The 26,683-nt window shown below is 40.1% G+C and overlaps 1 protein-coding gene across 2 annotated transcripts in view; it reads right to left on the bottom strand.

Annotated features, from left to right (window-relative positions):
- The window catches only part of RELN (reelin), a 279,986-nt gene that overhangs the window by 50,840 nt on the left and 202,463 nt on the right, over positions 1–26,683 (bottom strand). For both annotated transcript variants that reach the window (XM_064656747.1, XM_064656748.1), the window contains exons 23-34: positions 25,124–25,261; positions 24,299–24,485; positions 20,426–20,631; positions 16,979–17,150; positions 16,401–16,601; positions 14,051–14,286; positions 11,816–11,973; positions 10,732–10,939; positions 5,272–5,348; positions 3,510–3,668; positions 1,493–1,681; positions 992–1,265 (exon numbers count right to left, since the gene is read on the bottom strand). In XM_064656747.1, the coding sequence (XP_064512817.1) occupies positions 992–1,265; positions 1,493–1,681; positions 3,510–3,668; positions 5,272–5,348; positions 10,732–10,939; positions 11,816–11,973; positions 14,051–14,286; positions 16,401–16,601; positions 16,979–17,150; positions 20,426–20,631; positions 24,299–24,485; positions 25,124–25,261 (2,205 nt within the window). The remainder of the gene's footprint in view (positions 1–991; positions 1,266–1,492; positions 1,682–3,509; positions 3,669–5,271; positions 5,349–10,731; positions 10,940–11,815; positions 11,974–14,050; positions 14,287–16,400; positions 16,602–16,978; positions 17,151–20,425; positions 20,632–24,298; positions 24,486–25,123; positions 25,262–26,683) is intronic.

Genomic DNA, 26,683 nt, shown 5'->3' with positions numbered 1-26,683 from the left:
GTGTGGCTAGCAGAGTGGAAACAGTAAAATTGCTTCAGTAAAGTAAGAGGTAATGAAAGTTCATTTATACTAAATGTTCTGTAAAGAGAAAAACAATGGTTATATATGTTCATATATATATAAGAATTATATATATATATAAGAATGTATGAGTATATATGTACAAACATGCATGTGCATAGACACTGCTGTGCTTGCTGACTGCCTTCATATCCCCAAAAGAGGAAAGTATTTTGGAAAAAAAAATTATTAGGAAGATGATACATGGTCCTCAGGAGTGAACTATGGAATTAGAAACCAAGATGTGAACCCCAGTCCTGGTTCAACTACTGTATGTCCATTTTTACCACCGTATTTTCTGGGTGATGAAATCTGCAGAAGTAATGTATAGGGTGCTTTGAAGAATTACAGACCTATTCAGAACAATGGTAAGCAATACCATCATCATCTGTTATCTCTACCCTAGAGGTTTTATTTAGAGAGATGTATGCCAGCATATCTGCCACATCCAATTATAACCATACGAAATCACAAGGAGGCAGGCAGAATGCTCCACCCAGTCTAAAGGGTGAGGGTGGCATGTCCAGTAACATGTGTTTTGACTTGCTGAATATCATGACTAACATGCCTAAATGTTGGATGACAACTTACGTAGAATGACAGAAAACAATACTATGTGAAAGGATGGTTCGAGGTATTAATTCTTGCTTCTTATTTCATAAATGTTAGAAAAGTTGGTTTAGCATTCTTGTTCTTACTGTCATAGATTATAGGCAAGACTTAAGAATTCACTCATCAAAGTTGCTACTTCTTTAAGTTCATATTATAGCTTATGAAATATTTTGAAGTGAAATTTAAAATTCTGGTGGCGTGACAACACACATTTAAAAATTTAAAAGACATGCAGAACATTCCCAAGCTGAGGGATGTTTGCTCAGATTAGATCAGCAAAACCTTTGTCATGCTAAACAGCCAGAAGAGCAGTGCTCACTTGGTTGAGGGTGGGAGGTAGACAGTAACTCTCTTCCAGTTCTGGAATCTTTCTGAAGTGTAGATGGAGCTCTCAGTGTACTGCTGACAGCCAATTGTTGGAGGGACACACTCCTCTGTCACCAGGTGCCAGTCTCTCCCATTGTTTAAAGAATACTGCAGGTGAATGCTATGGGAATTGCTGTATGGCTTGCTGCAACCCATGCTCAGCTCAAACTGCAAGAAAGTGGAGGCTGATACATGGAAGTCCCAAGTCTCAGCATAACGAGGTTTTCCTAAGAAAAGAGAGATAAACAACAACAAATCAGTATCCCTTTAGTATATGCTTTCAGTACTGTCATTCAAATTTTTTATCTTTATCTTCACCTTTTTTCAGCCTTCTCTTCCCTGCAGATTACTATATGCCTGAATTTGTCTATACCTCCCATCTTATAAAACTTGACCCATAAATAATTTATAAAATGCACTCTTACAAAATGTAGCAATGTTTGATGACACATACCAATGTTTTCACTGAACATCAGAGCTGTATCCATAGACAGGCAGTCAATGTCTACTTGACCTCCTTGTATTCTGTACCAGCTTGCTTGTAAATCCACAGTTCCATCGAATTTATCCTGGAAGCCAGTCTGAGAGCTGTCATTCATCCCTATAAGGACATCATCCAAAGCCCACTGAGCTGAATGCTTCCCTATGAAAACCAGAACAGACAGGTTAGTGGAGTCCCTGTAAGTTGTTTTTTTCTGCCCATATGCTGTGTTCACCCAGTGAGCAGTGCTCAGTCTATGTGACTAAAGACTAAACATGACTTAAACAAGACTAAAACATCACTCAAGGATGCATCTGGACTCAAGAGTATGTTTCTATTACAGATAAACACAGTATTTCCCTCTTCTTTTCTTTAGCTTCAGTGCCTTTTCCAACATACACTCTCCCTGTATTTGAATGAGACATTCCCTGAGCCCCTAGATTGGGGATTTTCATTTTACAGGTTACAACTTTCCTGCCATTCCCCATAGCTAAATTGGAAAGGCCTCTGTCTAGTTCCCAAAGTAGCTTTTGTATAAAAGAGAATAATACACAAAGGAAAATGCTGTAGGCTCTGGATATAGATAATATTTATAGAAGTGCTGTTCTCCTTCCTGGAAACCTCTCTTCTCTTGCTTTCCAGCCTACAGGCATTTCACTTTCATAATCATCTCCAGCCCATTGCTTCAGCCCTTCATTTCAATTCACCTATTTACTTGAATGCTGAAAAAAACATTTTACTGAACAATCACTGCCTTCACAGGAGAGGAAGGAAAGCCTTCACAATAAATTGTGAGCTTGCAGCTATGGGCCAGGAGTTTTGTCTTGCCACTATGAGGAACGTGGGTCATTGCTGATAGGGCCACTGTGCACCGAGGTATGGCAGACAAAGGACAGTCCACAGAAGAACTAGCATTTGTAATAAGAAATGGTTGTCACCAGTAGATGCTGGTATGGAAGGTGATATTTCAACCTCCAGTCATAAACTCTCCCTTCTACTGGGAGCCACAGGGCTGCTATCAGGTGGTCTTAGAGCCATCACTCTCAGCAAGGACAGATGTCATCCAGGTGCTGCCAGGGCAAGTGGCCATGAGGAGGACACAGATAGGGAGCAGCAGGTCTGACATGGCACCACTCACCAGTGCAAATGATTATCACAGAATGATGGTCTGTGGTGCACCAGTTGCTGCTGAGCACTTTTTCACAAAGGAACTGGCTTCTTAACTAAATAACATCCCTCTTGCCTTGTCTACTCTCTTACCTAGTGAGGGTAATTAAGTCCAGCACACACATGGTAAGAAAATGTATGAATAAAATCAGCCATCAAAATGATAAATAATACCTAAGAAGCTGCATACCATAATTACCTGAATGTAAGCTGTGTGCTTTGCTCCCCAGGGAATTGCTGTTAAAATGTACTCTGCTGTATTTCTGAATATCGCCTTATTTTTCCTGTAGGGATCCGAGAGATGCTGCCTTGTGCAAAGGCAAGACAATCAGGACACTTTCAATAGTGGTAATGTGCCCTCATGCAAGGTGGGAGCTCTCAAAGTGGCTTTAGAAATCAGTCAGTACTGGGGTTTTACTTTGAGCTGAGGATGTGGGAAGTGGCTGAGTGGGTTTTGCAGGTGCTGCAGAAGGCAGGGATACTTCTGGGGAGAGAAGGGGGTCCTGTTTTGGAGTGGGAGATATTTTTTTTTTGAAATGTAATATTCTTTCCCCCTCTTCTCTGTTATTTCAGCATCTTTAGTTTAAACTTAGCTCTTAAACAATTTTTCTCTTAAGCCCACTCTTCAGCTTGGTGCTCTAAATGAGAATCACGCCTGCAGTGTGACTCAGGAAAGCCTAAATTTGCTCTTATGGCACCCAACCGTTCAAAATATTGTATTTTTGGTAAGCTGAGGTTTCTGCAGAACATGTCCATATTGAGTAGCATTGGCATGTGGGTTGTGTAAAGCTGCTTAATGAATTTTTAGGATGGTCTTGCTTACCATGTTGTGGCTGCCACCAGCGGAAAGCAGTGGCAGGGGTTTTGGCCTCCCGAGGTAAGTCTATTGAAACAATCTGAGGTTCCAAGTATGACATGAAGTCCAGCTCTCGCAGCAAATGCCAGGTGATCCCATTGTCATTTGTGTATTGAACAACAAGCCCTATATTTAAAAATAAAACAAGAAGTTAGTCTCACTGTACAGAGCAAAGCTGGGGGCAATTCACCCTGTACTCAGAAACTGCCAACCCCCATCCAGTGCATGCCTTTTGACATCTCACAGAACCACAGAATACACTGAGTTGGAAGGGACCCACAAGGATCGTCAAGTCCAGCTCCTGGCCTCACACAGGACCATCCCCAAAAGTCACACCATGTGCCTGACAGTATCATCCAAATGCTTCTTGAACTCTGTCAGGCTTGGTGCTGTGACCACTTCCCTGGGGATCTTGTTCCAGTGCCCAACCACCCTCTGGGTGAAGAACTTCTTTCTAAAATCCAGCCTATCTCCCCTATCCTTTTGGCATCTTTTGGTCCAGGAGCATTTTGTGGACAAAGTCTTACTGCAAAGGTGACATGGGTCACCAGCTGCCACACATTATCTTGCCTGTCTTCACCAAAATCAAAGGATCAAATCTTTTACAGTCTCAGCTAAAACGAATGATTGTACCACAGAAACGATAGGAAGAATGTTACTTTTTTGTACAGTCAGTATTTATTTCATGTTGGGTATCCTTGAAGTTTGTGTGGGACACTAAGTTGTAATTCTGATAGCTGAGCTCAATATGGGTAGCTCACAATTCCCATACTATGTATACAAGCTCACAGCATCCTTGGAAGTTAATTAGAATATTCAGACAATTTAAGATAGTCTTTCCATCATACACACAGTATGACAAATACTAGGAGATAACAGAATTTTGAAGTCACTTATGAGCTCATCAAAGGGGATAACACAAGAAAGAAGCACCTATGTATACTACTTCTCTGAAAACTCTTTTATACTGGAGTATGTTCAAGGATAATGGACTATTTTTTTGGGTCTTATACTGGTGCAAACGAGAGGAGAATCAAACCCTCTACGTAATCTACACTACAAGATGACAGCTTTTCTCAGTGAGTCAGTGTCAATGTAAATGCCAAATATCAGGAAACAGTCCACCGATGTTAAGTGATTTACCCTGAGAGGAAAATTAAGTTTTCTCATCTACCAGATGTCTGGTCTGTCTTCATGCAACTAAACCACTTTACATGGTGAATCTGCTCCCAAAACTCTGCTGATCCCTCCCAAACACAATATCATGCCTCCCACCCCAGTAACTTTTAGCATGCGAGTAAAATAGGGGAGGAGGCATCAAGGAGAAATGAATTTATTCAGACTAAAGAAATTTTCAGCTGCAGCTTTATAATTTTGCATTTTGGGTAAATCGTGCATAAGCTTGGTTTGGAAGGAAATTTTTTATTAGACCCATTGGTGTAGTTGAGAAACTGAACAAGTTTCAGGCACACAACTCTTCTTCACAGCAGAAATGGAGGTTGCCCACTTTATCCCAAACATGGATTTCATTCCTTTTATTTCAGATCTGAAGAAAGTTCTGGCTACTTGTAAATTTTCCTATTTTCCAATACTATAAAGTAGTCTAATAAAAGTTATTACACTTTGTCTTGCAAACAATCTTTTTGATTTTTTTAGAGGCATCAAAAGGCAAAAATTCTGCAGAAGATGCAAAATACAAGAAGCTTATTATAAAGAAGTGAGGCTTTACCTTCATTCCTAGCTCTTGGTCTGTTGCAGGAGTTACCAACAGTCTTGCTTCCAATTTGTACATAAAATTGAACTAGTCTGTTAAAAAAAACAGTATAAAGAAGTGTAATTATCTTCTGACAGCACAAGATCAGTCAAGATAATTTTCCTCTCTTAACTAATGTGGCGTTATTGGTTAGGTCATTATTTCAGGCTCATTGATAAGGTAATGTTCTCAGAGAAATCAAACATGGCTATGGTAAACAGTGGAGAACCCAAACCAGAAGAAAGTAATGTGGTTTATTAATACTGTACCTAATAAATGAATTTTCGGAGTGAGTAGCAGAATTTAGCAGTTCTGTCTCTCACAAAATGTGCAAAATCTCCAAAGCAGGCAAAGCTGCTCCTTACATCAGATCTTACCTTGGTTTCTTGTAACTGGAAACTAGATAAAGCTTAGATATAGCATTAGAGTTCTAATAAAAAACTAAAAATAAAAACTAAAGCACCAATCTTTTTTTGATCCTTAAATTCTTGATGTAAACAATTTTTAGTGAAATGAGCTCATTGAACATTTTGTGGACCCTTTGATTTTGAATCTATACATTCTGATTTCACTGAATATCCTCTTGTTCTCACATTGTGAAATGGCAAAAAAAGTGTTCCTGATCTGCTTTTCTTGCAACTTGCCCCTGTAGTCAGTGCTTTTATCACTTCCCTACCTTCTCTTATTCCTTTCTACTGCAAACCATGGCAACCTTTTCATCTGTGTCTCTGCATGAATGTTTTTCCACATCCTCCATTTTCGCAAAACTGCTTTCTGCAAGCCTTCTAAAGCCACAAACCCCTTTGAGACAGCCTGGCTGGTTTTGACAAAACTCTGGATTGGCCTGGAACATCCACATTTAGCTATATCTGAACTAATAATTATCCCATCTTCGTGCTCCAAAATATTGTTAATTTTTTTTTTCCAATCTGCAGTGATGCCCTCGTATTCTTGCTGAGCTGGTATTTTTTAATTGTGACTCTGTGGTTTCAGAGTAGTTTACATTTCCTGTTAGATGCGCACTGTCGTGCTATGTAGCAGCAATTAATTTCAATTAATGTCCTGCCGCTCGCTCACCAAATTTCACTGCATGTCTCAGACATTCATCTGAGTCTTACTGGGGCATAACTAACACAAAGAGCATTGAGATGACTGGGAATGCCATCACCCCCTCATCTACACCTTCTTCACAGGTTGTCTGCATTGCACACCCAAAACAGCACCTGGGCAGAGCACAGAAACTGGACTCAACCCCACAACGAGCTTTTGCATGCTGCAAGTTGGCAATGCCATTCTCCTCCTTGTTTCCCAGCCAGTTTTTAAATTAGGATGTTGAGAAACCAGGCTTCATTAATCTTATTGCCTGTAGATAACTTCTTTATTTAAAATACTACTTTTGAGGTGAATTTGTGTCTCTGTGTGAAGAAACAAGGCTTGATTTACCACTCAAATAATTCCCCACAAGGATAATTCTTTTTTCTTTAGGAAATTTGGTCCTAATTTTTGTACTGACTTTGGTAAAATCACAGACCAGCCACAGGACTACAGCCAGAGTCAGTACGATGCAGACAGGACTCCAATTTCCCACATCCACTGCTACATACACAGTATCATGATCCTCTTCTGATTCTAAACCCAACCACATTTCAGTTCTGTTATCAAAATCTGTATCTCCTATCTGAGATGTTTTGTATATCCACAGGGACTAGGACAAGCCTGAATATCCTCATCAATCTCATTTCTAACATAACCCCATAGATACCTCAAAAATCGTCAGGTTCATAGTACCACATCATTTAGCCAGGTAGGTCCTGTTTGTTTGCTGCAGCTCTGTTGTCTGAGACAGTATTAAGGCAATAAAACATCAGACAGAAGTTTCTGAGGTGAAAAGATTTACAGTCCTGTGATAAAATTGTCTTTTATGCTTGTCAAAAGTAAAGATCATTACAAAGCAAAAACAAAGGACAAAAAACCCCCTTTCTGTAGAAAGGTGAATCACCCCATCTGATCCATAAGTGTCTGACCCAGAACATCCCTGAGGTGGTTGTACAGTCATTAGCAATGGAGTCTGTAAAGTGGACAGGAGCCAAGACAGCTAACAAGCCAGATGTCACCACTTGGAAAAAATATATATTCCATGGTTTTTATCTAGCTGCCAGGTAGACACTGTGTGCAAATGCTCCTACTGAACAGATAGCGAAGTGTGTCATAAGGGACAGGACATCAAAATGGGAGGCAGTAGCTCATCAGCAACCAAAATGCATCCATGGATCAGATTGTCAGTTGACACAGAAGGATAGAAATACTGCCAGCGAAATTGTGCCTTTGGCGTATTGGGCCATACAACAGGGAAGGGATGGAGGGGGTTTTTGAAGTGTAAGGCAAAAAAAATGATCTGGGTGAAATGAATTTTGACACAGCTCTCTTAGTGCTATGGGACACTCTTGATACCTGGGGAAAAAAAAAGTGTAGTCAATCATATAAAGGAAAAAGGAGACAAATAGGACAAACAAGGCTATGATTATGATATCACTTAATGTATATACTAAAAATTGAGTGTTTTTTAATGATCATTGGCTTCAGGGCACAAGCTTTAGTTTTAATACTCTTAGTGTGACATCTGAGTTTGGGAGTGTCCTGTTGGGCTGCTTCCCTGAGCAGCTTCCCTGAGCAGCCCAACACACCTTAGGCGGGCAAATCTCAACCCTCTGGAGTAGAGTGAACCAGGAACACTGAGCCCCATTGGACTCTGCTCTGCTGGGAAGAGAAGGGTGAATGGGAAAAGGGTCTTTGTACTTGAAAAAAGGAAGAAAAATTATTTACATTCCTTACATAAAGTTTACCCTTTACATTCAGAAAGCTGTAACTGCAGCAAGATGACGGGGAACATGCATAGGTAGATCTGCAGCAATTGCAGAATGAAAATAAAACTTTAGTGTCTTGCAATATTTTTCCATTTTTCAATCAGGCTCTTCCATGGCTGATTTAACAAAACAAGATCTTAAAAGGTCTGGGAAAACACTATTAACCTGAAAAATAAGCAGCTTAAAAATCTACTGCAGGAGTCTCAGCCTTCCTATTCACAACCCTCAATCCACATATCTAACAGTATGTCTTTCAAGGCATATTTTCCTGCTGTTTACCCAGTCATCAAAACCTCCCAACCAAAAAGCCCTTGCAAAAATAAAAGATAACTGTGCAGGGGCTAAGATGACCCCTAATAAGATAGCTGAATTCTATGCAAGGCATTATTGAATGCAAAAAGTAATACCAAAATGGGTAATCTCCTCTTTCAAGTGATATTAATTTTAGCTTCAATAATGAAAAAAAAAATTCTAGGCTGAGGAATTATTTTCTTTTTACAGGATGGGTCTTTCAGTTAACCCCTCACACCCTCACAAACTTAGTCTGCCTTTACTTCTAGTAAAAAAAGACCCAGTTTATGTTACAGTTGGAATCAAACATTAAAGTGGCATGCATCTGTTCAAAGCAAGGTGTCTGAAGCTGAATGTCTACATTATACATGGCCAACATAGATTGCCTTATAATTAATGAAAGAAAGAAAGACATGCTTCCAGAAGACACAGCACTGGCCTTTGCTAGACCCTATTTTAGGAAGAGTTGTGTTGCCCTTTTGAAGCAGCTATTCTCTTCTTGGAACACAAAAGCAGACTGGGGTAATTGCTGTAGTCTAAAGAGTCTGTGCAGCATGAGGTGGCTACTACCCTTTAGCATAGACTGAAGAAAGCAAAAAATCCATGTTAGTCCCATTTGTATTTTGAGAAGACCACTGTGTTTGCTCTGTCTAGCAAACAGCTCAGGGTTGTGGCTTTGAGCTTCAATTGTTGAAGGAAGTTAACCTCCTCAGCGTGATGCTTAAAAAAAAATAAAGTGTTGATGTATTTTGAACAATCAGTTGCAGCAGGAGAGCAGCTCACACAGTGAGTACATGCTCAGAGGAGAGATCTCAGTTGCTCTTATCAAGTGTCCATCTGGTCATTTATGTTCTAGGTGCAGTTTTAAGACCATGTTTGTGACCATGTTCTTGTGCAAAACAGAAGCAGTGATAGATTAAAAAAGTCAAGAAAGAGAATTGCTCTGTATTTCTAAACTTCTTTTGGCTATTAAAATGGCTCAAACTCTGCAAAAAAGGAAAGCTATAAGTATGAATATCTGGCATTAAGATTGGTTTCAAAGTAATATTAAAGCTAAAGGAAATACTTTTCTTTTATAAAGATTTCTCTGTGAAAGGAGTAGCTCAAAAATACTGTTTGAATATAGACTTCTCGATAATGTGGTTACATCATGGATGCTTCACAGGACTAACAACAGGTGCTTTAAAGATGGTGAAACAGAAATGCTCAGATCTTCGCAGAGTTCCCAGAGACAAACATGTGCTTGCCCAAAGCATATTCGTCAAAAAATTAATTATTCTAATTATAAACTAATTTAAAAAATTATATAAATATATTGTGACAAGACAAGCAGGGGACAGAGGAAAGGCAGCTGGTGCTGTGCTGGGCAGTGCCGGGGAGCAGCTGAGGATGTCCCCAAACCTGCAGCACCCACTCTGCCCTACAGAGCACTGCTTGCCTGAGCTGGAGAGTGGTAGCAGTAACTTGTGGCCAGACTTTGCTGAGTGATGTCACAAATTAAATAATGGAGCAAATCATGGCATTACTTACTCTCAGAACAGTATTTGTCAGGAGAAGTATCTTTTATTAAGCTAAATGACATAATTGTAGGGTGTGCAAGGTTTCAGGTGGGAGATCCCTTATGAGACTGGACAAAGCACCAGCAAACTCCAGACTAAATAGTGGTTAGAATTAACAGCTCTTTGTTTATTCTAATTATATTAATCAGTTAGACAATTTGAGAGAAGAGGATAATTGCTGCCAATGGAGCAGGATTCAATGGCAGCAGAGAGAGAGGTGAAGGCTGGTTACCCTCTTGGCTATGTAGAAATAATTCACATTCCATTCCTTTGCACTTCTGACAAGTGAACTAATTCACAACATCTGGCAAGTAGACAAAAGCTCCTTGCTATGCCATCATCATGCCTGCAATTCAACACAGTCAGCAGAAAAGGAGTTTTTCTCTCCAGTTCTGGGCAGAGCCTTAGTTTTTGTGCATTCTCAAGACCATGTCTTGTGCCTGTCCACCTAGAATACAATGCAAACTATCTTCTCAGAAGGATGGAGAGTTAATATTTTATGTTGCTATTCCACTGTTCCTAACCTAAGTATTCTCTTTCAGAAGAAGGAAATAGTACATTAGAATGAAGAAAGAAGTGTTTTTTTCTGCCTTTAAGATTTCTTGTACAGACTACGACTGCCAGAAAACCACTTCCAACGTTTTCACATCTACACTTGCAACAGGGCAGAAGAGACAACATGAATACACAGGCAATTGAGAGAAGCAGCACTGAGGATTGACCTGATATTTGTGGTGTCCAGGGGAACAGTCCTCGCCTCCCTTTTGCCAGGTCCGTTGAAGTACAGAGATTTTCCATCGCTGAGCACACCACAGCCTGTCCCAACCTGACCTCCTGTTATCTTGTACCAGAGAGGGCTTAGCTTCCTCTCAAACCTGTCGAACATCTCACTGTGATTAGGCACATTAGACACACACGTTCCATGCGATGCTTCAAAAAAGAAAAAAAGAGGGAAATGCTTTGGTGAAACTGTGCTGAACAGAGTAAGGGTCAGATACAGTACACTGGCAGATGGTTCTGTTGCATCCACATGCAACAAAGCACTAGGCTCTTCTAAGAAAATGCCCTGATGATTGTACCTTTTCAAACCCACTTTACAAATTTTTGAATGCAGAATAAGCCCTCTTCCTCTAAACTCTAAGATGGCTTATTTCACTAGGTGAAAAATAGCCATGCGTTATGCTGATAAGGCATTTTTTTTAAATAGAAAAATATTATCCTTTTATTTTAAACAAATCGAACAAAAGATGTTAGCTTATTGTATAGAGGGTTGAAAAGAGTGCAGTGTACAACTAGTTGTGTCAATCACTGTTTTTTTCATGGGTTTTGGATTTTTTTCTATTTCAGCATAAAAGCACCTGAAACCAAAAGTGAGCAGAATTTTCCACAGAAGGGCCTGTCAGAGCATATGTTCCCTCCTGGTCTCATGCCATCTGATGGCCAGGGGACTCAAAAATGGCAACGATTCTTTTGAAGATGATCCAAACGCTTTTAAGCAGACTTTTCAGTTTATAATGTTTTATTTTGTTTTCTCTTTTATTGCTAGTCCCTTCCCATTCATGCAGATGGTGATGTTCAAAGATTGCAATTGCCAGAAACATCAGTGGTGTCCGCTGCCTTCAGCTGCTTCGCTCTGCCTGTGCTGAATTTTATTTAACAAAACAAAAAGGTTCTTGCTGGCAGCCCACGAAATATACATCATCATACATTTTTCCAGAATACTGGAGAGGAAAAACAAGATGCTAGATTTGCAGCTTTAAGTCAGCCAATGCTTACTATAATCCCATCTGAAGAGGGCTGTCTTACCTGTGTAGCCCAGGTCACAGAAACAGACCCCTGAGACACAGTCCCCGTGGCCATTGCAATAGTTGGGGCAAGGCTCAGAAATGTAGACGCCGTCTAAGCCGAAAGGAGGCACACTCTTGTGGGAGCTGCTCTCCTGGATCCAGCGGAATCGAGTCTTACTGTAGAGAAACAACAACAAAGGACACGGTATTACTACTCCCAGCTTCAATATCTGCTGCTCCGTGTTTAAGATTAAAAGGATCTTTTCCTAAATTTGCCTTTTGCAAATAGGATGCCTGAAAAATATTTCTGACATCCTACAGTTTTTGTCCAGCATTGCTTAAGGATATTTCTTTCAGATTTTTTGGATGCATTTTGACTTCCTCTATTTCCCTAGCCTGTATGTACCAGTGTGACGCGAAGAACAAACACATGGTTTTATCAACAAAACTGAACGATTAGACGTGACTCTGAAGATGTCTTTTACTACTCAGTTCAATCTGAACAACTAATTACATATTAAAATCTCAGAACTCCATTTCTTACAGTACTTACAAAAAGAACTCAGTAATGGCAGTGATGCAGAGTTTGCTATGGGATTGTACACGTTTAAGCAAAAATTTTCAAGTTATTTTGATACAAAAAAAAGCCACTTTCTAAAAATAATGGCAAATAACATGTCCTACAGGACATGAGCACAGAAATACTAAGTTTTTATTCTTGGATGACAACACGAAATTCCTAGAAAACAGTGATTTAATCCTTAACTTATATAACTGAAGCTGCTCCAGAGAATTCAATGAGCTAACACTAAGTTACTCCAGCTGATCCACTGCATAGGAAATTTGTTGAAGAAAAAATATTTTGGTAATTCATTTTCAGTATTTAGCTTTTAACTAAATCATTTTATAGGAGCTCCAGAGAGGGGAAGAGATTTAAAATCTCACTGCCAATCTAATGGATTAACTAAGATTCTCCTTTCTACTCTGCCTAAAATATGATAAACCTATTGCTTCCCTTTTTCTGCTGTGCACTGGGATTTGGTAGGTAGGTGATCATCCTGCTCGGGCTCTGTACCAACTGATGAAATGTGAGCCTTTCTGGTTAACCCATAAGCCACAACTTCTGAAGTGACCCACAACAAATCCAGTTTTCAACCTGCCAAGAGCCTCATTGGAGTCACAATACTTACATTTTTAATGTATTAGCATCAGCTTCTTATTCCTGATCACATTACTGAACATAATGCTAAACAGATTGCTGCTATTGATTCTGCACTGCTTGTTTTGGGTAAATCAAATCAGCTGGTGTCAGATCTGTGCAATTTGGCACCTGCTTTTATTGGCTAATTACTGAAGAAAAGACAAACTTGTTATGGTACACGCTGCTATTTCGAGTCCTTGCGGCAAAGGCATCAGCTCTCCTGCTACAAAATATGCCACACACTCAAAATCTGTGCCTGGGCTTGAGGATGATGAGTCCATGGCAGAACGATGGGGCTGAAACCCCACGGCAGCACTGGAGCAGTTGCCTGGGGGGTGAGAGGCAGGAGGCAGCAGGGACATGGCCAGGGGCTCAGTGGGGACAGATGCTGGCAGCGCTTGGTGCAGCCAGCAAATTGGATTGGGTTGTTTTACTGCTGGGGTGAGACAGAGAGTAAGAGGAGTGAGAAACTTCAGCCAAATCCAAGTGAGATTGAGAAAAGCTGCCTGATTTCAAGGCTTATTTGTGTCTTCCAGCATCTGATATTTTCTCACCAGTATTAACCCGATGCTGAGGTCATGCTTGCAGGTGAGCACACCTATTATTCCTCCCTGTTTTGCCTTTGGCTCTCCTGGCCACCTTCAGTGACACAGCACATCACACAACAGCCCAAATACCTTTCTAAGGTTTCTTTGCCCAGTGGTAACTAAAATTAATCCTGTTCAACTGGCTTATTTGATTCATGTGACTTATTACACTCTTGCTGGTGCTTCTGACCTAACTGATATATATAAAGACAGACGATGGTTGATGTCAAATTAAAATGTGTTGGGTGCCTTGCTGCTTTGTAATTTAGTTCTATAGAACAATCTGACACCTTTAAAATGGAAAATGTCTCCCTGTTTTGGGGAGCACAGTATATTTTTCCCAGATCTGCCATTTTTTAAAGCTGCTTTTATTCACAGCTTTGCAACTTTTTCCCAGTGTGGCATCACAGAAGCAGCAGTTAATTCATGGGTCCCACTGGCATCACTGGTTTACAATGCACAGTACCTGGCTGCAAGCGACCTGGGGATAACAATAGTAATCCTTGTCCAGTCCTCAAAGTCTCCCGTGTGGTACACGGTGGGCTCGCTCAGCTCCCGGGAGCTCCCTTCGCACCCCTTCATGCCCGGAGAAGCAGGGTAGCAGCCCTCCTTCACCAGCGACCAGAAGAGCCCAGCATCATGTGAGTACTGAAGCAGAACGGGAGCTGAGCTGCTGTACTGGTTGGTGCAACCAATGTTCAGCTGCAAAAAAAGCAGAGCATCAGATATGAGCTGAAGAAACCTGCACTGTTATTAGTATTTATTGTCTACAGACCACCTTTGGCTTTTTGGTTTGGGAGGCTTAATCTCCAAACACTTGCTTTGAAACCCTGGGCAGGGGTTGGTAGGACTGATGGTAGGACTCTGTTTCCTACATGTATATGACGTCTCAGTAAAAATTCCCACTATCCCTTCATTAAGGCTGCTGAGTCCAGCACACCAAAAGGTGCAAAGAACTTTTCAAGGCTCTCTGTGCGTAGCATGCCCCAAACAGCAAAATCTGCACAGGCACCTCTATGCCCAAGCGTGGGAAGAGCTGTATACTCTGAGATCCATCCCATCTGCAGTCTGCCCAGTGTGACCAGAGGATCAGTCTGACTCCCAGGTGAGCCCTGACCACAGCCTTGTCATTGGCCTTGCAGGAATGATGTCTGGGAGTTGACACTGCAGCTTGGGCCCTCAGAATAGAGTAAAATTGGGTTAAGTAGAAAAATGCATATTAAAATGTGAAAAGAGAATGTAACCAAGACAAAAATCAACTGCTGATTTGAAGTTTTCAGTTTCATTTTTCAAGCTATAAGAAAAATATTAGTTTTCATTATTTTCCTACAGGAATTCTACTTGAGCTATAGAATGTAAAATGTAAAACAAAATCATTAATGTAAAATGAAATAATTCTGACAAATTGCTGTCTTTGAGTTTATCAATGCAAAATTATTCCAGCTTGCTATTTAAAATGGAAATTTCACAAACTTACAGAAGCATTTAACCGTATGCTTAAAATTAAAGCATGCAAATAAGACAAACACATTTATGTGCAGGCTGGTTTAAAAGTTTTCCAAAAAAGTCTGAATTCAGGCCTTAAATGATAGACTTTATAAAGAAGAACTCACTGTTCTGTGATACATGTTGTTTATGTTTTGTGTATTTGTGTTACATTGCCAAGTGCTTCAGTGATGAAATGTGTATGAAACATTTTTAAGTATTGATTTTTTTAGCCTAAAAATTTTTTTAAATGCTGCTGCTCATCAAACCTACAGAAGGGAGACTTAGTCACTGAAGTAGAGGAAAGTGGTGAAGAGGTAAATAGCATCTTTTTTCAGGCTAAATAGTATTGATACATTGAGATATTTTTGTGTCTTAGTTTAAAGTATAAAACTACAAGCAAAACTCACTCAGAAATTGTACTGAAATCCCTCGGTTTGTATAGCATTTCATTAGCATAACTTTTAGATGAAATGAGATTATTTTACAAATTCCATTATTTCTAACTAACTTTCCTATTTATAGAACTGTGGGAATTATATTTGAAAAGCTGCCTGTAAACATCTGATCTCTTTAATAATTCCACTTGTAAATTATTCAGTGTCTGTATCCACCAATTATGTAAGGACCATGTATTTGTGGTGAGCTCATTAAAATTGCATTGCAACCAACCTCCAGAATTCACCAATGGGATTTCATTATAAACTCAATAAAATTTTGATTAGGGTTCAGAAACAAGAGCTTGTCAAAGCAAATATACTTTCTTTGGAGCCCATATTCTGATGTATTGTCAGACCACTGAAATTTCTGTAAGCCCTTTAAAGAGGAAAATGCTAATTGGAGCCTATATTCATTGACACAATGAAGTAAATTATATGAAAAACCCACACTGGAGTACAGAGCAGCTTGTAAGTCCTTAAATAGTTTAAAATACAAAAATGTACGCAAACCACATTGGAGCTTTTGTACTCATGGAGCCCCAGACGGGATAAATCCTTTTTTGCTTGACATTGCAGTAGCATTTCCTGGTACTGACTCGAATACAATGACAGTCACTTCAACCCACTTGTGAAATGTATTGAAGAACAAAAAGCTTTAAAACTTTTCCAGAGGGGTAAAAATGCTCTCCTGCACCAAGGTTTTGGCTATCCTTCCAGAAAGCAGAACGGCATTTTATGCTGTTTGAATTCATACTTCTGCTCTTCACATCTTTCTATGCAATGGTCTAGTTTATCATGTTGATTTGAACTGTGGCCACAGTGGCATCTTGCAAGTATTGGCTAAGGGCAATTTTAGGGATATTCTTGCAGGGATTTATGTTTAAGGAATACCTTGAACTGCAGGACGTATCCAGGCTTCAGACTTAAATCTCGAGTCACTGCAAACCGGTCTCCATCTGATTTACCAAAGAGCATGGCGGAGGGCGTGGCAGAGCAGAAACTTTCATTTTTGGTCATCCCTTCGTTGGCCAGCATTAACCACACACTCATCTGGTTCATAGGGTAATCGAATGCTGGCTTTTCATAAAAGTTCTGTTAGAAATGAAAAGGAAAGCCACAAGTACTCTCACCTTGCAGTGTGACTTCAGAATAATTCCCCAAATGATCAACTTTCAAATTTTGCAATTTGTATTTTCTGTCATTTTCAAAAAATTGTAATTTCCAAAACTTCAGTCCCTACTTTTTGAGGAAATACATCATTACATCATCTGTCACAAAGATTATGAGCCTGATGATTTTGTGATAAGACCCAAGTTATTCCCACATAGAGACACAGCTGCAAACACTACAGATGCTTCTTTAAATAGACCCAACATTTTCAAAGAAAATTATATTCAAACAAAAGTCTCCTAACAGAGAGGATGGTCCCTGGTTTGTGGGGATGCCCAGAGCCTGCTCTTGCTTATTACCTGTGGTAAAGTGGGATTAACAACAGGAATGATGTGCTTCTGCTTCTCTGACAGGATGATGATGTCATCGATGGCCCACTGATCATACCCTTCCCCTGAAAACACGGGCTGCCACCAGCGAAACCTAGTGCAAGGTGTCTTGGCTGCAGCTGGCAGCTCCAGATAGACAAACCTGAAGAACAGAAGTGAAGCAGAACTTTAGAGAGCACAGTTTGTAGAGAAATGTACCACTGAAGAGGGAAAAGGGGCATCTATCTTACAAGTTCAAAGTCATTTGCATTTCCAAAGAAGGGCAACAAAGCTGACAAAGGGTCCAAGAGAGTAAGTCATATGAGGTGTAGCTGAGGGAGCTGGGGTTGTTTAGTCTGGAGGAGGCTCAGGGGAGATCTTATCACTGTCTGCAACCACCTGATAGGAGGCTGTAGCAAGGTGGGGGTTGGCCTTATCTCCCAGGCAACCAGCGACAAGAGGACATAGCCTTAAATTGTGCCAGGGAGATTCAGATTGGACAACAGGAATAATTTCTTCACTGAAAGGCTGGTTAAGCATTAGAACGGGCTGCCCAGGGCAGTAGTGGAGTCACCACCCCTGAAAGTGTTCAAAAAATGACTGGATGTGGCACTTAGTGCTATAACATGGTGGTGTTCAGTCAAACATGAGATTCAATGATCTTGGAGGTCTTTTCCAACCTTAATGATTCAATGATTCTATTATTCTAACCTCCTATATATCTAGATACCTATTTATACACTGCATATGAAGAAGCTGTCTTTATCCTTCCTGTCTGTGGCAAATGTAAACTCTTTAAGAAAATGTCTATTTTTTATTATCTATTACTATATTGCCAAGCACAATAAGGAACTGATTTGAACTCTACAGCTTTGAATTAAACTGTTCAGCTGATCCATGTTCAACAAGTCTTAATGTTCTTCTGGTGCCAGGAAGTAATAGTGAAATATGCTGGCAAAATTAATTTCTCATTCTCTTCTGCTGATTGGTCCTATTTGTAGAAAAAAGCATCCTTCTGTTACAATGCAATAGATTATGTAGCAAAGCCTTCTTCTGCGGGTAAAAATATTTCAGCCCTCCTATACATATGTTTATAAAAGAACTTGAGTTTGTCTCAGTTTGCTTTACGTTTGACTTAGGAAACAGCTTACTAAAATGATGTTAAATAAAAGTTAAATTTTCAAACCTAATCACACTTATGTCAAAAGTACAACAATTAGTTACTTTCTCAATCCTGTTTAAGACAACTTACATATATGCATTTCTAGATACAATATTTTTGGCACTCTTTCTTTATATCTCATGTTATTTTGTGTCATGGACTCTGCTTCATTTGCCAGTGAGGCAGAGATAGGAGAAGAAACTGTTGTTTTCCAGAGGATTCCGAGATTTATGTGTTGGAGAGTAAGGAATTGTCAAAAAAGATCTAGACTGCATTTGAAACAGCAGGAAAATAAATCTGCATAGCTATGTTCTGTAAGGACCATCACTCTTGATTGCTCAGAAGGGCAATATTTTGTCTAAAACCAATGTATTGGATGCCTAGTGATGAAGGTTTCAGTATTTAGCTTCTTTGTTGGGTGTGTCCTGAAGAGAAGGTGGTAGCTGTAGTTTTTCTGGATTTTAGTACGGCTTTTGATACTGTACCTCACAGCACCCTTATGGACAGGTTGTCCAACCGTTGGAAGAGTGGTTTCAGGGTATGCTGGGTGAAGACCTGGTTGAAGGGCAGAATTCAAAGGTTGAGGTGAATGGGGCTACATCTGGCTGGTGACTGGTCACCAGCAGTATTCCTCGGGGTTCAATCCTAGAGCCACTCCTGTTCAATATGTTTCTCAAGGATCTGGATGCAGGTGTTGAATGCACCATTAGCAAGTTTGCTGATGATACCAAAATGGGAGGTTGACTCTCTTGAGGATCAAGAGGTCTTTCAAAGGGATCTTGACAGATTGGAGCATTGGGATTGATTAATGGGATGAAATTTAACAAGTGGGAATGTCGATTCTGTGCCTAGGATGGAGTAACACTGAGCACAAGTATAATCTGGATGTGGCTGGAGATCAGCCCTGCAGAAAGGGATCTGTGGGTGCTGGTCGGCAGCAAGTTCAAAAGGTGTCGGCAGCAAGTTCAAAAGGTGTCAGCAGCATGCCCTGGCAGCCAAGAGGGCAAATGTGGGGTGCACCAAACACAGCATCACCAGCTGCTCAAAAGAGGTGACTGTCCTCCTGTATTCAGTGTTGGTGTGACCTCACCTTGAGCACTGTGTGCAGTTCTGGGCCCCATGGTCTGAGAAGGATGTGAAGGTCCTTGAATGCATCCAGTGGAGGGCAACAAAGCTGGTGAAAGAGCTGAAGGACTTATGAGGGACGGCTAAGGATATGGGCTTGTCTAGATTGGAGAAAAGGAGGCCGAAGGGTGACCTCATTGCTCTCTACAGCTTCCTGAGGAGGGGATATGGAGAGAGAGATGCTGAGCTCTTCTCCCTGGTGTCCAGTGGCAGGACTCATGGGAAAGGTTCAAAGCTGTGCCAGGGAGGTTTAGACTGGACACAAGGAAGCATTTTTGTTCCAAGAGTGTGGTCAAGCACTGGAACAGGCTTCCTAGAGAAGTAATTGATGCCCCCGGCCTGTCAGTGTTTTAGAGGCATTTGGACAATGTCCTTAATAACACACTTTAACTTTTGGTCAGCCCTGAAGTGGTTGGGCAGTTGGAGTGGATGATCACTCTAGGTCCCTTCCAACTGAAATAGTCAATTCTATTTTATTCTATTGTATTCTAAACAAAATTCAATAGTTTTATACTTCCAAGTGCCTAGATGGCCTTTAGAAAAAGACAGTCTGCCAAGTTACAGAAGTCCTTCTGAAAGCGTTGTTCATTGCAATGCAAAATGACAAGGTGGGAAAATAAAATTATTTGCATGTTGAAAGACATGGATGATAGGTAACAGAAATAATGTTAATACTTATGCAGACAACAGTTTAAATTTTCACTGGCAAGGTATCTTACAGCAAATTTGAAATGCTGAACATGAATTCTTCTCTTCCTTAAATACTTATTTAAAGGAGCTTTTGTTTTATGTGACATTAATACATGTTCATTAGATCTGAAACCAGAGTCAGAGGAAATGGCAGATTTCTACACCTCTTTTGGGCAAGTTCTGTATTTGCTTGCTAATGTTTTGCAGATATTAGAATTTTAGTCAGGTTTCATATGGGGGGTAATAGGAAACTTTACATTTTACTTCAGTTTTTAAAGGTCCACTTTCATTACATTTTTTATTCCTAGTGACAGGAGTTTACTGTGGGAGCCTGAAAAAGTTTCCATATATTGATGGCTTTAAACATTATAACCTGAAATTATTATTCATGTTTTCATAAATTGAGAAATATTTTTTTAAAAGCTGATGCAGTATGGGTATAATTTAGACCAAAATTATACCTGGGTTTGCTGAAGTCAGAGAAATACATTTCTGCTAGTAGCTGCCAGTTGATACCACCATTATTGCTGTACTGCAGCAGCACACCTTCTTCTCTGCTGTCAGGTTTATTGCATGAAGAACTGTCTCCTCCTATTTGGATGTAAAACTGTACAAAATCCACCCATGTTGTGTCCAAATCCCAGCTTACCAACTGTCTTTTTCCAGCCTACGATACAAAGAACAGACGGCAATAATAATTTTAATTATGACACCTTCATTATGAATAGAAATATTTAAAATTCAACACAGATTAATATTTCACAGAAAATTACACAACATGGAGAACATTGAATTTTGTGTTAATTTGATCTCTCAGTTATTCTTTTTGGCCATCCTTTATGTCTTAATGACCCTGATATTATCCCACAAGTATTTTTATTACTAGATTTCAACATACAATGCAACTACACAACATGATTTCCACACAACTATTTCATCTCATTCCTTCAAGGTCCCAAGTACATCCAGAAGATAAAGAGCAGATGCTGGATATCTGAATCAAACAGGGTTAAATTTTTAAGTTTTCAGCTTTTTAACAATAACGCTCAGAGATGTAAAAGGCTATTTCTGACATCTCATCTCCCCACTTAAATCTTGCACTGCATAGGGTTACCTGATCATGTGAAATCAGCCCCTATAATACCTGTTGCTTGAAGCCCACTTCCTATACAAGAACCGGGGCTTGGCATTTTCTCTTCATGTATCACCCAAATAAGATTTGTTCCTACACAAAACTATGCTTTTTTCCTAGTAAGTATTGTAAATCAGGAACCTCTCAAACAAAAACTGTGGATTTGGTTTCATGTTTACCTAAGTACAGCTGAGAGAAAAAAACAGCCTTGTAAAATTTAGTGAATGGCTTTTCCAAGACCGTTTTTGAGTTCTAGCAGGTCAGTGTGGTCACTTTGTGGTCCCATGATAGCAAAGGAGGACTGAGCATATTCATCTAAAAAAAAGCTTTAAGGTTTAAAAACCTTTTTTTTTGTAACTGGAATTATCCCATACCCCTCTTCCCTTTGTGCCCTGGTGCTTGAAGCTGAACTTGTGGGCTTGCACATCAACCAACCTACAAGATGCTGATATGTGACAGGAAGCTGCCTGCAGCAAGGCAGGACACAGGACAAGAGCAGTGTCCCCATGGAGGTGTCCTGCATGCCCTGCATCTGACACAACCCTGCCCCAGCACAGCACCGTGCTGCCCCAGGCTTTTACAGGTAAGCCAAACCTGTATATGTGCAGCCAGAGGGAGGATGCAAGGATCATATTTCTGCATTTATTAAAGTAGCTGCAACCTGGCACCACCCCCCAAAATGGAGCAGAACTGTCAACATGTCCACTGTTTCTGATTCCCTAAAAACTCATGGGTTTACCTCATAAAAAGGTATCAAAAAGGAAAAGCTGGGCTAAGTTATATAATGATGCCTATGTTTTAAGCAATATTTTTCTTTTCTCTGTCACTTGTACATTTATGATCTTCATCGTAAATTTCCAGACAAACTTGAGGTAAGCAAGTAACGTGATCTAGCTGAACACAAGGAACAAGATTATGAGCTGAGATTTAAAATACCATCTCTGTTTTTTAAGGATGATAGATGAATTTAAATCTTGTTTGACTAACCACCTCTTTCTACCCAGTTCAGGGTAAGCCCAGCAGATAAATGTATAGTGCTTTCTTTCTCAGAACGTTTTGCTTTGCTGGTGTAACAGCCTGGGTCCATAGCTCATTTGCAGACCCTACCAAAAAGGCCACCTCACACCATGAGACTAATTTCCAGAAGCTGAACACATGTGGGTTTGAAGCTCAGTTAGCTTGCACCACTGATGACAACTAAAACCTGTGAGGCATCCTTTGACTCTCAAAAAGCTCATATAGATACAGTCATACTGATTTGGTTTTGAATGTTGCCTGCTGTCTTGGTTTATTTGCTGGTTTATTCCCAGCTGAGCGAATCCCTCCTGGATGGTGCCGTGAGAAGAAGATGAGCTCAGGCTTGGGCGCAGCCCTGAGCTTTCCAGTGCAGCCTCAGATGGCTGGCCAAGGTGACACTGATAATCTCTTGGTAGTTTACTTTCACAGCTTCATTTGGACACTCACTAATTTGAAATAATCATCATCAAATCAAACCAGTAATGGGTAATAATGATGCAAACACCCTTGCTGCCCCATGGGCAGGTGTTGCCTGGCTGGCTGAGCATACCCAACGAAACTATTGCAAGTGGGTTTTCCACACACCCCAGAGAAGCTTTGCCTGCCAAAGGGGTAATCACGGAACCAGGTTAATTAAGAAAGGGCACAAGTGGCATAAAACCTCAGAGGAATTGCAGAGGCTAATTGAAAAAGCTTTGTACTGTAAACACGCCCACAATTGATTAAAATGAGTTGTAAAACAAAAACAGAGGGTTATCAGAACACAGCCAACATTAATTCTGGCAGTAGTAATTGATTGTGGCAGCAAACATTAGACATTCAAATAAAAAGTGGCTGTTTGAGCAAATGAAAAGAAATGGAGCCTGTGAATATGAGTTCCCCAAAACAATACAGAAATGTTGGGCAACTATAAAAATAATTTTTTATTATACACCAGCATGGTCACTAGACACCTTGAAAAAGATCTAAACAGAAATTAAATAAACCACCTTCTGTTGACAGCACACAGACTGCTACTACTCCAGAAATGAATGATAACCTAACCCTTAGAGATCAATAGAAGGAAGCCAAGAATTTCTAAATGAGTTTTTCACTCCTCCTTAGCAAAAATCAGAAGAAAGATCATAGCAGGTTCATTCTAATTTAGCAAACTACTTTTGAGAAACTTGGCATAAGGAACTGAGCCAGAAGGAAAAACATCTAACAGAGAAGACAATTATATAAAAAAATCCAATTATCACAATTAGCTAGTTATACTGATTGGTCTATTATAAAGTTTTCAGTGCAAAGCTGTATTTCCAGGGGAGTTGGATGTGAGACTATGTAGGAGTGCTGAAAATTATTTCATGGGTTAGATTTTTGTAATGAGGTAAACAACACACAATTACACAGCATTGCATATTGGGTTATTCTTCTGGGACTAATCTGGCTCTCATGACAGCAATGGCAGTGTGATCTTTTAAAGCTTCTCTTTAAAAGAGAAGCACATAGCTGCATTTATACTCTTCCTTTCAATTAAGAACAAAACAAACCCTAGTACTAGACCCGAGGAAGAACAATAAAAAAAATAAGTCTGTGATTACAACCCGTAATCTTACATCTGGTAATAAAGATATCTTTTTATTTTAGTTATAATTGCTATTAATTAGCAGAATTCCCTATATCTCTTTTCTGTTCTATTATTTTTTGTCTGCAAAGCATCCAAGTTATGCAAAAAAGTACACTCCTACAGGCTAACCACTATCTAAAATCCTGGAGGAGTTGTTTTTTTCCACTAGTTTTGGCCCTATGATCTCAAATTAAGCTGATTGTCCCATGGAAAGCCAACCTTTCTCCATCTCTTACCCAGAACAGTACAGACAAATCAAATGGGAGGTGTCGAATGCTAAGAACTAAGTCTTAAAACAGAAAATATACAACTAAGACATTATGAATGTACAGCACACTGGTAATTTACTTCCTTTCATTACAGCTGGTATTTCTTGAATACATAATGCATATGTCTTTCCCTATCTCTTTTGACTGTTTTGTTCTTTACCTGCAGAGCACATCTGTGCTGCTTAATGCACTTCTAATACTGCGTGCAGCTTTCTGCCACCTCCTTTTTCTTTGCCATACAACCACATCATGCTCCACTCAAACCTACAGAATGTGCCTTTTGCCGTCTCCCATCCCTCTTTAGTACCTTGTTGAAGTAGAGCGAGGAGCCAGATGAGATGACTCCACAGCCTTCTTCAGGCTTGACGATCTCTCCCCCAATAATCTCCTGCCACTCTGTCTTCAGGGTGTCTGGGTTCTCAAAATCAGACATGATGGTTGAAGAAAGGGGATTTTCAGGCTGACATTCAGTACCCCGAAACCCTGAGTCACACCTGGAAAGAAGTGTAAATGTAACAAGCTTTTAAAGACTTTATTTGACACTGACAATTAGTTAAGGTTGTGCAGTGACCTTTTAAAATTAGATGTGAAATAACAAATCATTCTTGGACTGGAATTTTGGAACATGGAAATAAACTAGAACAACTGGAAAACCCCCCTGTATTTTATTTCTAAAAAAAATCCCTGTGGTGTCCAGAAAGTTTGAAGCTGGCAGGCAGTAGTCTGTGCCCTTGGTATTGCACCCATTCTGACAGCAGCTTCCTAGCAGTGCTGAGCTGGTCCCTGGCATCCTTCTGACCCAGCAAAACAGCTCCAGCACTAAGCTCGTCCCTGGGGTTCTTGTGCAAAGGGCTGGAGAGGCCACCAGGACACCTGCAGCAGGGCAGCTCTGTGCCACTGAAAGCTCTTCCAATGCTTGGATCTGCCAAGGGTAAGAGTCCTTGGACAGATGTTATGGAGCAACTGGCTGTTAATGTTGCTTGAATGGTCTAACCCCTCCATAGTGCTTTTACTTTTTAATGTTTAATCTAAAAATAAGAACAACAGCCAAGAAAAGAAAATTATGGAAAGTAATAAGATACCTGAAGTATCAGGAGACCATTGTTAAGAGGGACTGACAAGGGATTTATACCTGCAAACACCGTGGTCGCACCAGCCGTGCCCGCTGCACATGTTGGGACACTGCTGTCCAATGTAGATGTTGTCCAAGGCCCACTCATCTTGGGCTGTGTAGTAGCACTGACTCCAGCGGAAACGCGTGGCACTGGACCTTAAAAGCAATAACAATGCTTTACTTTGTGACTCTTTACAGAACTGTAGGAAAAAAAGGATAAAATGTAACTAAAAAAAATAAAGTTGATATCACAATCACAGCCCAGGCTGCAAAGGCTGGCACAACCAAAGACAGATCTTTGTAAATTATCTTTCTAGACAATGCCACTTGCTGCACAGGGCTATATAATGGACTTTCCAGTCATTGATGACATTTCTATATAAGCATTACAGGGATTTTGAGAATTATTTTAAGGCAAGCCTCACAATGAGTATTCCTGGATTTTTATTGAGTCCCTTTCTGTGATGGGTGGAAAACTAGAAAGGTGGATCTAGGGCATGACTTTGATTTTTATATTTTTGGTCATAGTTAACAGGTCAGAAGTTGTGTAAACAGGTTCCTTCTGATATTTATTATTAAAAAAATTATTAAAGCTCCTGAGTATAAGTGTTTCTCCCGTTTTTTTCCCCCATACAACAATAGTTGACTGTTTTTTCTTGGATATGAAAATTTCTTTTTGTCAGGATGATTCTAAATTAGATTTAGCTCACATGTCTCTGGTGACATTGAGATCACTAGTTTTTGACAAAGATCCTCCTTCATAGCTTGTATTTTTTTCCACACTGCAAACAGCTTGCTCCTGCACAACATCTCAAAATCTGTAACACCCAAGGTTTGTGGTGGGGAATCACTGAATTAAATTTCTTGCCTAACTAAACTCTGGATATTTGTAATATTCTTCAAGCAAAAACCTTGTTGTAGTTTCTCCTTTCTAGTTAGTTTATCTTCAACAGCTTATTTTTCTTTAATATAGTGAAGTCAGTTAACATTATCTATTAAACAATTCCTGTTGTTGGCCCTCTAGAAGATTGTCCAATGGGACACTGAAATTTTCCATGGGAGTGACTCCTGCTAGCCAAACCCAGCCTGACATCCACCACACTTAAAAACCAAGGCTGGAGAAGAAACTGAATCATGAGAAAAACAATTTTTGTCATCATCAAGCCTTTCCAAGCTGTCCTGCCAAACTCTGAACATCCAACAGGTTACAGATGTTGGCTAGTGGCCACTCCCAGATGGTGTATGCAGACACCCTCCACTTGACGCTCGTGCCGGAATGAGACTAAAAAAAATATATTGCACATGAAATGAAACAAAAATCAGAAATCGTTCGTGGTGGGGGCAATATGGGCACTGAGGCTGGATCAGAGCTGTGCAAGGGTAGGACAGAGAAAGCAAGGCTGACTGAAAATTATAAAATCAGATCTTGAATTGGGAAAGGCCTGTGTCTGGCCAAGGGCTGGTTGGAGGGAGCTGAGGATGAGAAGCAGGTGGTTCCTATACGAAGCTTCTTTTCTAGCTTGTTTCTGAGCCATATGGTTACATTTTGACAGCACAGGATATAATGCTGTTACTCTA

The sequence above is a fragment of the Pseudopipra pipra genome, chromosome 5 (genome assembly GCF_036250125.1).
Source record: "Pseudopipra pipra isolate bDixPip1 chromosome 5, bDixPip1.hap1, whole genome shotgun sequence".
Lineage (NCBI taxonomy): Eukaryota > Metazoa > Chordata > Aves > Passeriformes > Pipridae > Pseudopipra > Pseudopipra pipra.
Note: the sequence above shows the minus strand (reverse complement) of the source record. Positions and strands in the feature narration are given on the sequence as shown.